Consider the following 18,692-nt stretch of genomic DNA (forward strand, 5'->3'; position numbering starts at 1 on the left):
AGAAGACACCCACGTAACACATGTGGCAGATAGATGGTCATTTCCGGAGTGTGGAACTGGATCACATGTCTGCCAGCGGGGTTGCTACCCAGAGTCCTGATCTGTTTCGTCATGTGCACCAGTGCATGCTTCCCAAACTGACCTGACCCAAGGCAAAAAATAAACCATTGTTTAATAATTTTAAATATTCAACCTAGTCATTGGGCTTAATAATTCTGATTGCTTACAGGTTAACATACAAAGTTATCTTAACTAAGAGTTAACCGTAAGTAATAGTTTATTTTTAACATAATTTTATCTGCTAAGAATTAATTGGATTTTTATTGTTACACAATTTGCCATCTCTGTTTGTCAGGGTCAAATTTTGCAATCAATTTTTTACCCACTTTTACCGAACCCATTTCCTTCAAACTTTGCATGCATGTTGATCTTCAGTGACAATGCCATATTTCATCAATTTTGACCCAAGATCTGTACATTATTATGTCAAATTTAAATTTCTAATTTCCTTATATTATTTTTTTAGCAAATATACATACATATAGTGCTTTTTCCCAACACACATGTATATGAATTAGTGATGTTGGTCAAGTGGTTAGCATGTTGGACTTTTGATCAAACGGTTGAAGGTTCAAGACCAATGTAGACAAATCAATAAAAAAAGATCACTTTGATATTGAAGTTTTGTCAAATTACTTGACAATTAAGCAGCATTCAAGTGGTTAGCATGTTGGACGTTCAATCAAACGGTCGAATGTTACCAATTTTTCAGCATTTATATAGAAATTTGGCAAAATACTCCTTTCAGTGATTTGAAAATATTGGTTCAGTGGATAAGGTGTTGGGCTTTTTTAAGAAAGACTGAAGGTTTGATTCTCCAATAGATAAAACGCACATTTCCAGTACTTCACATGTGTAAGGTTTCACCCATGTTTAGGATTTTTTCAGATGAGAAATGAACATGAATGAATGTTACATTTCACTTTAAGATTGTATGTTTGACTCCACTTTGTCGCTAATGTCATTTCTGACAAATCACCTTCCCACCCAAGTCAAAGTTTTTGTAACGTGCCGAGGACTGTGTGGCATTAGGGTGGCTAAAAAATATATATAAAAAGATTTTTAAGTGAGAGGATTTTATTAAAAAATGCACTAAAAAGTAAAAAAAAAAAATGTTTCTTGTACTAAGACTTTGTTGGTCATATGTGGCTAAAAATAAAATTGTGGGGTGCCCATAAAAGAGTTAATTTAATTAAAATGCACTGATAATCAGTGTTAGCTTTATGGTAGCCATCTAAGCCAAACAGTTCAGTTTTAAATTGCTTTAATTGTCTGTAAATGTCCTACTCATAAAATATTGCTAATTCATAGTTCAATATTGTGAATTTGAACATTTATTTAAATCATCTTCATTATGCTTTCCATCATCAGACAACAATTTTATCAATAAAAAAATTGTATTGAGTACATAAATGGTTTCTGATATAAAAATAAATATTAGATAGATAGATAGATAGATAGATAGATAGATAGATAGATAGATAGATAGATAGATAGATAGATAGATAGAACTTTATTTGTCCCCAGAGGGAAATTTGGCCTTTTCTTTTCTTTTTTTTAGCACAGTATATGAAATACACAGCTGCCAAAATACAGTGCATAATAAAAAATTCCAAAGCCAGCATTTCAACATATTTTTGATAGTGTAAAAATATAGTTCACAGTATTTAGGGTTCATAGTGTTTAGGGTTTTTGGTAGAAGAGCCTGAGCTCTAAATCATCGCAGATGATCTTCACCTTCTTTAATTCTTCCTGGAAATCTATACGAAGGAAATGAAGTAGATGTGTAAATTATAAAAAATGAAGGACAAACTATTTAAACTTATAAAATATTTCTGTAAGTTAACTTTCAACATATTTTCATATTTTGATTTTAGATAATTGTTAAAGTATTACATCCATAAAGAAAACTAAATATTTATTAATCTTCCAAAATTAATTATTCTAATTGAGAGAACTGAAATATAAATATCTAATAAAACTGCTAAATACTGTAAATATACTGTATATCACAAGTAATTCAATAAATTCTATTTCTTTCTTTAAAATTTTTTAGGTAAAAATAAATCATCATAAGGTGTAAAAATGTCGATTATGATCTTTACTTTACCTGGCAAATCAAGACCTTCTGGAAACTGAGAAAGTGCCAGCTTTAAATGTTGTTCCATTTCATGTTTAACAGTATTTATGACATAGCCCTAAATCAAGTTGTTCAGTACAAAACAAAAAAATAATTATAAGACAATTGTAATGTCCTACAGGTTTCCTCAGCTGTTTATTTATAGAAGTAAATGCAACATTTAAAACCAAGTTAAATATATCTTTCTGTCTATATTATAATATCCTTGTCTTAATATTTCTGTGTGGTTGCTTAGAGGGTCGTAATGTCTTGACTATGAGTATAATTTTTAAACAACAAATTCCCAGGCAGCATGGGCCCCTTGCCTGAAATGGTGGTCATTCTAATATTTTATCACAGCATTACAAAATGTCTACCCTGAATGAGAAAAGTCTGATTATGCAGTCATTGGATAGTTAATTCTAGAAAGTGGAGAATGCTATTTGTAGGCCATCTAGGGCAGTAAAATAACCAACGCACAAAGCTGAACAGGTCAGATCAGTGGCCCGAGCCGGTTATATAGAATTATGTGTGTACAGTAACTCCTAGTGGTCAGTGTATTATTCTGGATTCTATACAGTACAGTAAATGAATGCACATATTTGCAGTGTTCCGTACTAGATGGTGTCATAATACATTGTAGATGCCTGATAAGCAAAAAGAGAGGATATTACCTTGCATACTGTCAGCTCTGAAGAAATACTCAGGCTGTTGTTTTCATATTTTGGAGAGGTATAAATTTAGGTATACTATGCACAGAATTTTCAACTAACAATACCAGTCTTTTCAAAGCATTTACAGCCCTACCCCAATTATCAACAATATAATCATCATATGATGTTATTTATCAGTTCAGAACAACAATTATATGAAAAATCATCCACAAACCTTCAACTTTGTAAGCTCAAGAAGCATTTCTTTCTGTGCATTTTGAAACATTTGATTTTTCAGTTTGTCCAATCTTTCTGTGAACATTGTTTGTACCCTCATCATAAATTTGGAACCTGTTATATTGCTGGCATCTGAAAAACAAAAATGGCTGAATTTTTCACTAAAGGGACATGTAAAAACAATTTTGAAAAGCTGATGGAGGGCATTCCTGAGCAATGGAATAAGTTATTTAATTATAGCTTGTTAATTTGAAAGTTTTTTTCAGATTTACATATTTGATTATTTGTAGTATTGCTACTGTAGACTCTGTTTTCAGATCTTTCTGCTGTGCTGCCATTTAAGTATTCTTGTACTACATACAGGACTAGCAATTATTTTGCATATGCACAAAAGGTACAATCACAAGATGTTGAACGTGGCTCCCTCACAATTACTCTATGTAGCTACAATAAACAGGGATGCATGCAGAACAGTGTCTCAAAATGTTTTAATCAGTCTTCATACTTTATAGTAAGGTCTAAGTGGAATTGTCAGTCTCACATTTGCATTAACAATCAGGAAGTCAACAATGGAATGATAAAATATGTAGCAGGTTTAAAACAGATGGATGGATAGATGGATAAGATATTTGAGATAAGAAAACCAAGAAATTACTATGAAATTGAATTGGCCAAAATATTGACATTTCACACATATTCTGAATGATAAAAGAGACACGTGGTGACTAAGCGGTTGCAGACACCTTGAAAATCTAAGTAAATAAGCTTAAATGTGAATATGAAATGCAAACACTCACAAGCAAGCAAGATAGCATACAGTTTGAATTTATGAAAAGTCAGCTAAACTTGTGCATGCTGTTCTCTACGTAAAGCACTAAGGAAAGGCACCACACTCATTTTTAGCACAAGAATAAATATCAATCATTGCAGTTGTCCATTTTCACCAAATAAACTTTTACTTACCTTTGTAAACAGGGAACAATTCTTTCTGAATGGATAAGTCAAGAGAATTGTACAAACGTTTCTTTCCATCAATTATTCCTTTTTCCAAAGATGCAACTACACCTTTAAGCTAATAGGGAAACAGAGAGTAATTTTTTTAAAAGCTACATGTAACACTGAGCACTTTCAGCCAACAAATGATTCAGCAGAAGTGTGTCAAGAAACAGTACTGGGGCTCCTGCATACCAACAGCAATACGCCTGCATAATGACTCACTGGGACTGGGAATGTAGTATATTGTGAATTAACGTTTTGAATAAAGTTGTTATGAACCAGTTAACCAAGGTAAATATATGAATAAATAAGGGGAGGAGTTAGCAACAGAGAGTAATGGAGACAGGCATCTTTTGTAAAGTTCTACTTCATGTGCTTTAATAAATCAAAAGCTTTTCTGAGTTAACCATCTGCCTTGCACTGAATTATTTACGGAAGCTTCCAGAGTGATTAAAGAATATTACAGTGACAGCCAAGTCAGAACATTTTCTTTCTTTTGAATGTTTCATGCTTTATAGTAATTCCAATTTGTGTTCAGAGAAAAGTGTGTATGTTGTGGTGCCCAGCGGGCGTCCATGCCCGGCCAGGACGCCCAGGAGGAGTGGAGGAGGGCTTGTGCCTCCTCCAGGACACGAGGGGGCGTCCTCCCTGGTGGCTTTGGGAACCACGGGTACGGAGCTTGGAAGCTCAACCCTGAAGCTCACCGCCAGGGGGTGCCCCGATGCCTTGGGAATGTTGGACCTCAGTACTTCCGCCACACCGGGAAGTGCTGGGGGGAAGAGAGATGGAGACACCCGGTGGACTTCTGGTTTCACCGCTGGGGCTTCCGCCACACAGGAGTGTGGCTACAGGCCCTCAGGATGCAGCTGGAGCCCATCCGGGGTGAATAAAAGGGGCCACCTCCCTCCAGTCAGGAGAGAGAGTCGGGTGGAAGAGGACGAAGCTTGGTGGAGAGGAGTGGAGGCGGACCAAAGACTGAGAAAGGCATTGTGCGTGTGGCCAGGACTTAAGGGGTGATTGGTGCTGAGGCACTGGGTATGAGCACTATATATTGTATAAATAAACACGTGTGTGGTAAAACCATCATGTCTGCCTATCTGTGTCCAGGCTGTTCCCCACAATGTATATTCATTTATTTACTTACTTATCTACCTATTTATGTATGTATGTATGTATTTATTTATTTAAAGAGATTCTGTAAAAAGCCAAATTTCCCCCTGAGGACAGATAACCCATCTATCTATCTATCTATCTATCTATCTATCTATCTATCTATCTATCTATCTATCTATCTATCTATCTATCTATCTATCTATCTATCTATCTATCTATCTATCTATCTATCTATCTATCTATCTATCTATCTATCTATCTATCTATCTATCTATCTATCTATCTATGTTTAAACTGGTCAATTAACCCATCTTTACTTCACGCACAGTACAATATTTGGCTGCTTTTGACTTGAGCAAGATTTGTAGGAACTTTATATACACATTTAACACAAAAATAATATGGTGTATGCAAAACAGTTGAACAGTAAGCTAAAGATTAGATCTAAATTTGTGAGCATCAACCTATAATTTTTTAACAGGAAGACATACAAGTGCTTACAGTTTCACTACAGGTACAGCAGTTGAGGTTCTGGTAGAATTTTTATCCTGCAACCTTGTTGCTTTCTTTCTTTTTTTGATAAATTGATATTAAATTAGCTAGAATTAATAATAATTGTCTAGGTCATTTTTGTGGCCACAAACAATGCTGACTGACTTAAATATTAACTGCTATCGCATCTTGAATTAAACTAATCCTTATTTTTATGTTCACAGAATACAACTGTTATGTTATGACAAACATAAAGAAATATGAAAATTACAAATTCACGCTTGGTACTTAAACGAGTGCTTAAATATGGAAAACTAATGTTGCTATAATACTGTGCAATAAAACACTTAAGAATATTTGGGTTTTATTTAGACCAAAGTACTAAAATTCTAAGAGTACCCAATTCTTTATATTTCATAATATTAGTAAATAACCCAGCCACAGGGAATGCACAAACCAGTGTGTTTCTTTGTGCCGGTTCCAAGCCCGGATAAAATTTTGCCAAATCAATATGTGGACAACAATACAAATTTCCATACTGGATCGGCTGAGCCCCGGGTTAACAACGACCGACACCAGTACTGTTAGCCAACAGGGTGCTGGCGTAAATTGGGCAACTGTTGGCCGAAGAAGGAGAAGAAGAGAGGGGAGACATGTTCGGAGGAGGGAGGAGAGGAGGAAGGTAAAGGTAGTGGAACTGAGGGTAGAAATTTGAATTTTGGCAGTATGACTTGTAAGGGGATTGAGTTAGTAGATATGATGGTGAAAAGGAAGGTTGATATATTGTGCGTGCAAGAGACTAAATGGAAGGGAAGTAAGGCCAGGTGGATTGGAGGTGGATTCAAATTGTTCTATCATAGTGTGGATGGGAGGAGAAATGGGGTAGGAGTTATTCTGAAGGAACAGTATGTCAAGAATGTTTTGGAAGTGAAAAGAGTGTCAGACAGAGTAATGATTATGAAGCTGGAAATTGAAGGTGTGATAATGAATGTTGTTAATGCATATGCCCCGCAAGTTGGGTTTGTGATGGATGAGAAAGATGATTTCTGGAGTGAGTTGGATGAAGTGATGAACAATGTACCCAAGGAACAGACAGTAGTGATTGGAGCAGATTTCAATGGACATGTTGGTGAAGGGAATAGAGGAGACGAGGAGGTGATGGGTAGGTATGGTTTCAAGGAGAGGAATGAAGAAGGTCAGATGATAGTGGATTTTGCCAAAAGGATGGACATGGCTGTGGTGAATATGTATTTTAAGAAGAGGGAGGAACATATGGTGATGTACAAGAGTGGAGGAAGATGTACACAGGTAGATTATATCCTATGCAGAAGAGTTGATCTGAATGAGATTGAAGACTGAAAGTGGTGGCAGGGGAAAGTGTAGTTAAGCAGCATAGAATGGTGTTTTGTAGGATGACGTTGGAGATCAAGAAGAGGAAGAGAGTGAGGGCAGAGCCAAGGATCAAATGGTGAAAGTTGAAAAAGGAAGACTGCAAGGTTGAGTTTAGGGAGGAGGTGAGACAGGCACTGGGTGGCAGTGAAGAGTTACAGACAGTTGGGAAACTACAGCAGATGTAGTAAGGGTGTATGATGAGTTGTATGAGAAGTTGGACACTATGGAGGGAGAAAAGGACCTGTACTGATTGGCTAGAGAGGGACTGAGGTGGGAAAGATGTGCAGCAGGTTAGGGTGATAAAGGATAAAGATGGAAACATACTCACAAGTGAGGAGAGTGTGTTGAGAAGATAGAAAGAGTACTTTGAGAGGCTGATGAATGAAGAGAATGAGAAGGAGAGAAGGTTGGATGATGTGGAGATAGTAAATCAGGAAGTGCAACGGATTAGCAAGGAGGAAGTAAGGACAGCTATGAAGAGGATGAAAAATGGAAAGGCTGTTGGTCCAGATTACATACCTGTGGAAGTATGGAGGTGTATAGCAGATATGGCAGTTGAGTTTTTAACCAGATTGTTTAATGGAATCTTGGAAGTGAGAGGATGCCTGAAGAGTGGAGAAGAAGTGTACTGGTGCCGATGTTTTAGAATAAGGGGGATGTGCAGAACTATAGTAACTACAGGGGGATAAAATTGATGAGCCACAGCATGAAGTTATGGGAAAGAATAGTGGAATCTAGGTTAAGAAGTGAGGTGATGATTAGTGAGCTGCAGTATGGTTTCATGCCAAGAAAGAGCACCACAGATGCTATGTTTGCTCTGTGGATGTTGATGGAGAAGTATAGAGAAGGCCAGAAGGAGTTGCATTGCGTCTTTGTGGACCTGAAGAATGCATATGACAGGATGCCTCGAGAGGAGTTGTGATATTGTATGAGGATTAGGAAGCTGGGAGTGGCAGAGAAGTATGTAAGAGTGGTACAGGATATGTACGAGGGAAGTGTGACAGTGGTGAGGTCTGCAATAGGAGTGACAGATGCATTCAAGGTGGAGGTGGGGTTACATCAGTGATCGGCTCTTAGCCCTTTCTTATTTGCAATGGTGATGGACAGGTTGACAGACAAGATTAGACAGGAGTCCCTGTGGGCTATTATGTTTGCTGATGACATTGTGATCTGTAGCGATAGTAGGGAGCAGGATGAGGAGACCCTAGAGAGGTGGAGATATGCTCTGGAGAGGAGAGGAATGAAGATCAGTAGGAATAAGACAGAATACATGTGTGTAAATGAGAGGGAGGTCAGTGGAATGGTGAGGATGCAGGGAGTAGAGTTGGCGAAGGTGGATGAGTTTAAATACTTGGGATCAACAGTACAAAGTAATGGGGATTGTGGAAGTGAGGTGAAAAAGAGAGTGCAGGCAAGGTGGAATGGGTGGAGAAGAGTGTCAGGAGTAATTTGTGACGGGTATCAGCAAGAGTGAAAGGGAAGGTCTACAGGACAGCAGTGAGACCAGCTATGTTATATGGGTTGAAGACAGTGGCAGCATAGTTAAAGATGCTAAGATTTGCACTGGATGTAAAGATGATGGGCAGGATTAGAAATGAGTACATTACAGGGTCTGCTCAAGTTGGATGGTTGGGAGACACAGTCAGAGAGGCGAGATTACATTGGTTGGGACATGTACAGAGGAGAGATGCTGAATATATTGGGAAAAGGATGTTAAGGATAGAGCTGCCAGGTAAGAGGAAAAGAGGAAGGCCTAAGAGGAGGTTTATGGATGTGATGAGAGATGACATGCAGGTGATGGGTGTGACAGAGCAAGAAGAGGGCTGAAAGATATGGAAGAAGATGATCCGCTGTGGCAAATCCTAACGGGAGCAGCCGAAAGAAGAAGTAAATAAGTTTTATTAATAAGGATTTTAATTGTAAGTCTAGAAAAGCCTTATGGAAAAAGAATGAATTTACTACCTGAGATTTAATAAAGACAAGACGTAATGGAGCAATTTTTTTCTGATTTTTGTCACATTCAACAAAGACATTAGACTGAAGTGAATTCAGAGCCCCTTTAATAGTATTCCTTGTGGCTTGTTGCATCCTGTAATGGACAAAATAATAAAGTATTTAAAAATTGTAATATTGAAAAAAATATATCATTACTTATTTGACAAACGTATGAAATAAAAACAGTCATTACAAATGTAAGCAATGAATACTCTGGGACAGTTTTCTATCTTTTCTTTTCATTTTGCTCTCTTTTTCTTTAAGATTTTTCTACAAGAATTCCCATATTAAAGAAAAAACCACAGTACACAATTTCACTTTTCATATGTTCTAACATACAAAACAGACATCTTTAAGCTTTTTTATTAGCAGAAATAAAGCAACACATTATAGTATACTAGCAAAATACCCGCGCTTCGCAGCGGAGAAGTAGTGTGTTAAAGAGGTTATGAAAAAGTAAAGGAAACATTTTAAAAATAACGTAACATGATTGTCAATGTAATTGTGTTGTCATTGTTATGAGTGTTGCTGTCATATATATATACATATACACATATACACACACATATACACACATATACAGATATATTATATATACATATACACATATATTTTTTATATATATATTTTTTATATATATATATATATATATATATATATATATATATATATATATATATATATATATATATATATATATATATATATATATATACACATACATACATACATACATACATATACACACATAGATGCACTTACAATAACATAGAAATCAATATAAACAACATTAACATCATTATCATATGAGAATATGAAGTAATATATAAGAAGCACATATCATATAAATATAAATAATTAAACAGTAAAATCTTCTTCTATAATTTTCCACCGTGGCTTTTCGTTGGTCTGTCCAGGATTTTAAATCACCTGTAGCTTGCAAACCGTTTCACCTATTGACTTGAAATCTGGTACACATATAATACGTCACGTCTGCTATCCGCTTTATGGGTGATGATTGTATTACTGTTTTTATGTTTATTTTATTTTAGAATCAACTCCTATCTGCGCACAGCAGGGCGGCCGTGGGCAGATGCGTATGGTGTATTCACTCCATGTTATCGTGCATTGTGCTGTCACTGGTATTTTGATAAAAGAATTTGAACAATATATAAGAAGCGTATAAATTATTAAACAGTAAAACATTAACATTTAAGAAGTAAAGTTACATTGAGTACTACTGCAGTGCCTTCGGGTATACCTCATTTTTTGTTTGCCCATTACATGCTTAAATGTATACATTTTTTGGTGTACCTACCCGAGAACACGCGACATATAACCGAGCGTGGGAGAAGCATGGATTTTAAACACGCGTTGAGTTCATCTGCTGGTCTCCCTCGTGGAATAACTGGTAATGTTTCACTAAAATCTACAGCGAGTAAAACGACATTACCTCCTTTTTTTTTTACGATCTCTGAGATCTTGCTTTTTTCGGTTCAAGGCTTCATAAGCTCTTTTATGTGCCATGGTGTACTTAATAAGTACTAATTATCCCAAACCATCATCTTTGAATGTTGCAAGACTTTCGCCTTGTATGTAGATCGGGGTAATTACATTCATTGCATTCCTAGTCTGAATCACAATCTGATTGTATGGGTGGTTACCTGGCACTGTAGGGTTGCCACCCGTCCTTTAAAATATGGAATCGTGCCGCGTTTGAGAATGAAATTGCGCGTCCCGTTTTGAATCAATACTGGACGGGATTTATCCCGTATTTTTTTTATAATTTTTTTTTTAAAGCAGCGTGTCATGCAAATCATCCCATACGCATTTTATGAAGATGCCTCCTTTCCTACTTTTCATTGGGTAATACTTGATGTCATCGTTAGTTTGATTGGTCTTTTTAACTGTCCAGTGAGGAGGGCGTGTCTTTTAAGTAGAGTCTGCAAAGTGTTGGCACTGAGATGTGGCGTCAGCGCCATAGTTGAAGCCCCTAACGTTGCGGTCAGCAAGTCGGCTAACATCCGCCATGTGCCGTCTTTCAGTTGCGAGAAGCAGATCATAGAATGGTTGAAACTGTTGCCCTTAACGTTGCGCCACGGCGTGTGGTTCGTTTATACCTCGTGTCTTCTCATGAAAGTTTTATCTCGCGGATATGTTATTGCAATCCGCAGCGGGAGCGTTTCTATAAACTTAATTTAAACTTACGTTTTACACCGTGGTTTGTTTCCCTTATGAACATGCTTGTATGCTTAACTCGCTCCGTTCTCAATTGTTTAATTAATTTTTTGCTCTTCGCTGTTTGCGGCTGTTCCTCCATTTCCCCCTACTTCGTTCTTTTATCTCGCGAATATGTTATTGCAATCCTTAACGGGAGCGTTTCAATAAACTGATTGAAAATAGTTTTGCATTTACCTTTTTAGTAAAAGGCGAGCTTTTAAGCCTGAGAAATCACCCCGTAAATGCACATGTTTAATTGCACATGTGTTAATATGTATGGTTACACAGTATTAAGAGACAGTGAACAACGTCAGTTACCTTTGTTCCCGCGTTTGATAAAAGGTGAGCTTTTAAGCCTGAGAAATCACCCCGTAAATGCACACGTTTAATTGCACATGTGTTAATATGTATGCTTACACAGTATTAAAAGACAGTCAAAAATTAACGTCATTTACCTTCGTTCCCGCGTGTGACTCATGCTGTAAATCTCTTCCTTGTTTTTAGTTCACGTGATTACGTAGGAGGCGTGATGACGCGATACGTGACTCCGCCTCCTCCATTACAGTGTATGGACAAAAAATATGTTCCTGTTATGACCATTACGCTTTGAATTTCGAAATGAAACCTGCCTAACTTTTGTAAGTAAGCTGTAAGGAATGAGCCTGCCAAATTTCAGCCTTCCACCTACACGGGAAGTTGGAGAATTAGTGATGAGTCAGTCAGTCAGTCAGTCAGTGAGTGAGTCAGTCAGTGAGGGCTTTGCCTTTTATTATTATAGATAATCAAACATACTGAACTGAATAGGGGGTTGGCAGAGTGTACAAACAACTTTTCTGCTCTCCTTACTGAACCACAAAACCTGTCTAATCTGTCCTCCAGTTCCTCCACAGACAGTACTTGTGTACTTCTGGTCACAACCCAGATCCTGACGTCACTTCCTGCTACAGCTCCAAAGACCCGCCTTTTCCTTCCTCCCAGCTATAAAAACCTCCAACTTTCCAGACACAGCAGTCCTGTTTTGGACTCAGTCTTTTGAGACTATGTGGCATCATTGTGCTTTGCTTCACAGCAATATTAATAACATACGGGGTGGATCTCCAAAACTTTCTCTTGCTTTGTCTGTTTGGTTACAGTATATATATATATATATATATATATATATATATATTTGCAGCTGGAGATCCACAAAGGGAGAAAAAATGAATCACGTATCATAAAGTAGTTTTTATTCCTGAGCTTTCAACCCCTGCCAGGGGTCTTCATCAGAGGATAATGCTTAGACTTACAAGAATCAAAGGCAATATATAGCAAAACATTACGTGGAGGGGCAAACCGTATCACAGACCTTCTCTTCCATATATTATATATATATATATATATATATATTATAAATATATATACAGTATGTGAAATAAGACAACACATTATAGTATATATTAAGGAAAATGAGGAACTTACCGGAAAGTGCTTATAATAGTCATATCCACAGACTTATAGAGGGGTGATGCCAACTTATTGTTTAAATCATGGATTTCTCCATTTTTTGATCTGTAAATCCCATCATTTCTGACCAAAGCTTTTACTGTTTTATGGTAACCACGATAGTCTTTTTTGTTTTTCTGTTAAAAAATAAATGTATAGTCCATTTTAATTAAATGCCTTAAAAAGAATAATACTCATTTCTCCTTAACTAAGCCTTTGTCATAGTTCTTAAATCAATGGCTTATGTTGTGTTTCCAATCAATGGCATATATCACTCTGTTTCACTGCTGACCACACATGACTTAAAAATGACATAACAGGCATCATCGTTCTGCTACCATGAAATTAATTAGGAGATTCGACCTGAATAATCACCTGCAATTTAAAAAAATCAAGCAGTACTGGTAGGCAGCACAGTGACGCAGTGGGTAGCGCTGCTGCCTCGCAGTTAGGAGTACACCAGGTACTCTGGTTTTCTCCCACAGTCCAAAGACATGCAGGTTAGGTGCACTGGCGATTCTAAATTGTCCCTAGTGTGTGCTTGGTGTGTGTGCGCGTGCCCTGCGATGGGCTTGCGCCCTTCCCAGGGTTTGCTTCCTGCCTTGAGCCCTGTGTTGGCTGGGATTAGCTCCAGCAGAACCCCATGACCCTGTAGTTAGGATATAGCGGGTTGGATAATGGATGGATGGAAGCGGTACTGGTATTATTTTCTATCTACTTGAGAAGGAATATCTACTTGTCAATAGAACAATCTAAATGAAAACAGACCATTCAGACCCATAAAGCTTGCCAGTTCTATCCACTTAATTCTTCCAAAATAACAAAGTCTAGTTTTGAAAGTCCCTATTACTGTCTACCACAATACTTGGTAACTTATTCCATGTGTCTATGGTTCCCTCTGTGAAGAAAATCATCTTACTATTTGTGCATCCAAATGTGTCCCTGTGTTCTTGATTGACTCATTTTAAAGTAACAGTCTTGATCAACTGTAGTAATTCCCTTCATAATTTTAAAAATCTCAATCATGTCTCCTCTTAATCTTTTGCTTAAACTGAAAACGTTGAGGTCTTTTAATCTTTCCTCATAATTCATCTTCTGGAATAAGCCTAGTCACTCTTCTCTTTAGCCTGGAGACCAAAACTGTACACAGTACTCCGAGTGAGGTATATCCGTTATGTTCTAAAGCTTCAACATAACCTCCTCAGACTTGTACTCTATACATTGTGCTATCCATCTTACTAACCGAAAGGTTGTAAACCGGATATGGACGTAGGGCGCTGGGCGCTGGGCACATCGAGGCGCACACGCACTGCCGCACTGCACAGAAAACACAGAAACGAGAAGGTTGTAAACCGGATGTCACGCGCACTGCCGCACTACAACGAGCCCGCCACAGAGCAAAAAAATAAAAACGAGCCCGCCACAGAGCAAAACAATAGCACAGGGCGCATCGAGGTGCACGCACACTGCCGCACTGCAACAAGCCCGCCACAGAGCAAAATAATAAACCAAAGGATTCGAAGGTTGTATTACAGTATGGGAACCCCAGAGGTCCACACTACACAGCATATTTGAATCACATTACAGTATTACAGTATGGAATCCCCAAAGGTCCACACTGCACAGCATATTGGAATCACATTACAGTATTACAGTAATACATTATTAACAGTCCAGCCACAGAAAACACAGAAACGCCACCAGATGGAAAGAAACAATACACGAGCGCTCTGTATTAAACGTAAGTGCGATTATAATTCTTAACAGTAGACGCCGTATAGCTAACGGAGTCACGGCTCCAAAAACAAACAGCTCAACTAACGGAAATACAAAAACGAGCCCGCATGGATACACACGATGAACACAGGCGCCTACAACGCGTTTCTAAAACAGCGGAGGCAAAACAGTCACGTCTCCAAAACGAAACAGCTCAACTAATGGATAGACACAATGAAAGCAGGCGTCTAATGAATAATAATATTCCATTTGGTGGAAAAGTACTTTTATTAGGAGGAGACTTCCGACAGTGCCTGGCTATTGTTCCGCATGCCATGTGTTCAGCGATTGTTCAGTCCAGTTTAAAATACGCAGACAATTGGCATTACTTTGAGAAACTACATTTAGTACAAAACATGCGTTGTACAGATCCAGAATATACCAATTGGTTGTTGCAACTAGGAGATGGAAACCTTACCAATACATATGAACTTCACCCAGATATTATTCAGATCCCTCAAGCCTTTATTTGCGATGACTTAGTAACAGAGGTGTTTGGTAAAGTAATCTCATTAGATGAAATACCACTTTTAACACACCGAGCTATATTATGTCCAAAGAATATTGACGTTGATCAGATAAATAACCAAGTCGTTGCACTGCTTCCTGGAGAAAGCCGCCTCTTTCTAAGTACTGAAAATGTTGATTCTAAAGACGAAACTGAGCATATTAATTTCCCATTAGAATATTTAAACACTATTAACCTGGCCGGGTTACCACAACACAGTCTTAACCTTAAAATGGGGACAATAGTCATGCTATTAAGAAACCTTAATACTAAACAAGGTTTATGCAATGGTACACGATTACGGATGTCATGCTCACTGCCGCACTGCAACGAGCCCGCCACCTGTAAACTAGACTTGCTCTAATCCACTGTGCCAGTAATATTGATCACATAGCGGTCATTCAGTTTGGCGCCCGCCCCAGAGTCCAGAATCAAATGCAGCGGCGTCCAAACAACACAACCTGTGAGCTACACTTGCTCTAATCCACTGTGACAGTAATATAGATCACATGACGGTCACAGACTCTAACCCAGCGGCTTCCCAAACTCAGTGGCTGCCACACGAACACCACAACCTGTAAACTGAACTTGCGCAGTGGCGAGCAGCTTCCCAGACTCAGTGGCTGGCACTCGAACACCACAACCTGTAAACTGAACTTGCTGTGCTCCACTCTGCCAGCAGTCAGTGTCAGCAAAGGCAACGGAATCACGTCTCCACAAAACGAGACCACTTTACTACAGATATGCTTATGTAATTAAATGACATTTCCCCAGACGCACCCACCCTCCATGATATGTCATCCATCCAGATATCGGACGGAATAGAAACTGATTGCCATTCTTGGATTTCTGATTCGCTAGCGAATCGCGGGCTTGCTGGTATAACCTAACATTCTGTTAGCCTTCCTAGTGGCTTCTGAACACTGTCTGGCAGTTGACAGTGTCGAATCTACAATGACTCCTAAATCCTTCTCATTAGGTGTACTTTCGATTTTCAGACCTCCCCTTGTGTATTCAAACTTAACATTTTCACTTCTTCCTTGTAATATGTTACATTTACTGTCATTAAACTTCATCTTCCCCAAATCTGTCCAAGCCTGTATTCTGTTCAAACCCCGCTGTAATGATTCAACGGACTCTAGATTATCTGACAGTCCACCTAGCTTGACATCATCTGCAAACTTAACCAGCTTGTTACTTCAATTCCTACACAAATCTTATATATATATATATATATATATATATATATATATATATATATATATATAAACTAGCAGAGGCCCTAGCACTGACCCCTGTGGGACACTATTCTCTTAACATCAGCCAATTCTTATATGGTTCCTCACACCATTACCCTCTGCTTCCTGTGTCCATCTACACACAACACCCTGAACTCCCACGTCTTTTACTTTGATGCCCAACCACTCATGTAGCACCTTATCAAATGCTTTCTGAAAGTCAAGATAAATAATATCATATGTTCCAATTTGATCATATCCTTTAGTAGCTTCCTAATAGAATTCCAGCATGTTAGTAAAACATGCCATTCCTCTTCTGAACTCATGCTGACTATTCAGAACAACTCCAGTTCTTCCCATGTGCTACTGAATATTTTCCTTAATAATTCCTTCTGTTAATTTACCTGTGATGCACATTAAGCTTACTGGCCTATAGTTGCTTAGATCTGTCAGGTCATCCTTTTTATATAACAGGATTACTGTATATTTACCATTTTCCAGTCCTTTGCAATTTTCCCAGTGCACAATCACTTCCTAAAAATATGTATATGAATAATATCTGGTCCTGGTGATTTGTTTGATTTCAGCTTAGCAGTTCTCCTCTCTCTGCAATTTCCAAATCACTCAGTACCTTCTTAATATTCCCTCATATCTGAAGACCCCAGGAAAATGTGAGTTTAGAGCTTTTGCTGTTTCACTGTCTGTATTTTGTTTAATTTCCCCTTACTATTCCTGATGCACTTCAACTCCTCCTTGACTGTTCTCTTACAACTAAAATACTGAAAGAATCTATATGAGTCATCTTTTGCCTTATCTGCTATATTCCTCTACAACAGTCTTTCAGCTTTTGTAATATCCTTCTTAATGGTTGCCCTCGTGTTCTCATACACCCTATGATTCACACTGGAATTATGAATCTTACACACCTTGTTCAGCTATTTTTCCCTGTGCAGCTTGTTTTTCAACTCTTTATTAATCCACTGCAGAGTTTGTTTTTTTAATTTCCTTCTAATTCCAAATTTTGGGATATACCAGTCCTGCATTATATGTAAAAATTTTTTAAACCAGGCAGCACGGTGGCGCAGTGGTTCTCCCTGTGTGGAGTTTGCATGTTCTCCCCGTGTCTGTGTGGGTTTCCTCCAGGTACTCCGGTTTCCTCTTACAGTCCAAAGACATGCAGCTTAGGTGCATTGGTGATTCTAAATTGTTCCTAGTGTGTGCTTGGGGTGTGTGTGTGTGTGTGCGCACACCCTGCACTGGGCTGGCGCCCTGCCCGGGGTTTGTTTCCTGCCTTGCGCCCTGTGTTGGCTGGGATTGTCTCCAGCAGACCCCCATGACCCTGTAGTTAGGATATAGCGGGTTGGATGATGGATGGATGGATTTTTAAACGTATTCCACTGCTCCTTGACTTTTCTCCACACTTAAAAGCTTATCCCAGTCTATCCTCCTTAGACTTTGTTGCATCTTCTCAAAATTTGCCCTATCAAAGTCAAACTTAAAAGTTTTTCATCTTTGCATCTGTACTCTTCCAAAACACTGTCTTATATTATGGTCACTTAACCTTAGTGGTTCAATCACCTCTACAACCTCAATTCTGATGTTGGTGCTTTAACAGACTCGTTAAAATGCAGTCACTGACTACTTCTAAAAACTCCTACTCTTGTGCTCAACTATTTGGAAGGTTTGCCATTAATATTCGGGCAGTGAAAACCCCCACGACTGTAATATCGCACTGTAAACTTATCTTTTTAATATTACTAAAAAGATGTGCATTGAAATTACTGTCTGCATTGGGTTGTCTATACCAGTGGTCCCCAAACTTTTTGACAGCAAGGACCACTTTATTAGATGCAAATTTTTTTTACACAATTTACATAACATTTCTATTATTATTAAAGTTATTAAGCAGTTCGCATACGTTTGCAATCTGAGATTTTTCTTCTTTTTTTGCATACAACAAAGACATATGCTTTGCATTTGCCAATCCAACAGATTGCACATCACAAACATTAACACTGCTATCTTTTTTTCGTGTCTGCCGTTTCTATAGGAGGGTGACAATGAGTTAAATTCCAATGGATGTTTTTCAAATGTTGACAAGCAATAAGCAAAAGGAATCACTGAAAACCACAGACAACAAAAACAGCAAAAAAAAAAAAAAAACAGTACGAGGAAAGTTCGAAGAAAGAGATTTTTTTTACAATGTTTCTGTTTGGGGATCGTTGTGCAAACATGAGCTGTGACCACAGATCTAACTGCTCTGTGGATGATTCGTTCAAGCATTTCAAGGTCACTTCGTTGTAATGAAAGCATCTGCTGAATGTACTTCGTAGTAACGCGATTTCTATAGACTCATGTCATATGGGGAAACTTTCGGGACCATAAAAATACTCTGTTGTAATACTCTGTCA

At 38.0% G+C, this 18,692-nt stretch overlaps 1 protein-coding gene across 1 annotated transcript in view; it reads right to left on the bottom strand.

Annotated features, from left to right (window-relative positions):
- Positions 1-753: 753 nt before the first annotated feature.
- LOC114664463 (nuclear GTPase SLIP-GC-like) overlaps positions 754-18,692 on the bottom strand; it is a 59,095-nt gene continuing 41,156 nt past the window's right edge. Inside the window, exons 14-19 of the mRNA XM_028818564.2 lie at positions 12,736-12,896; positions 9,025-9,151; positions 4,033-4,141; positions 3,068-3,201; positions 2,171-2,258; positions 754-1,820 (exon numbers count right to left, since the gene is read on the bottom strand). Of these exons, the coding sequence (XP_028674397.1) occupies positions 1,744-1,820; positions 2,171-2,258; positions 3,068-3,201; positions 4,033-4,141; positions 9,025-9,151; positions 12,736-12,896 (696 nt within the window). The 3' untranslated portion in view covers positions 754-1,743. The remainder of the gene's footprint in view (positions 1,821-2,170; positions 2,259-3,067; positions 3,202-4,032; positions 4,142-9,024; positions 9,152-12,735; positions 12,897-18,692) is intronic.

The sequence above is a fragment of the Erpetoichthys calabaricus genome, chromosome 14, assembly GCF_900747795.2.
Source record: "Erpetoichthys calabaricus chromosome 14, fErpCal1.3, whole genome shotgun sequence".
In the NCBI taxonomy this organism is placed as follows: Eukaryota; Metazoa; Chordata; class Cladistia; order Polypteriformes; family Polypteridae; genus Erpetoichthys; species Erpetoichthys calabaricus.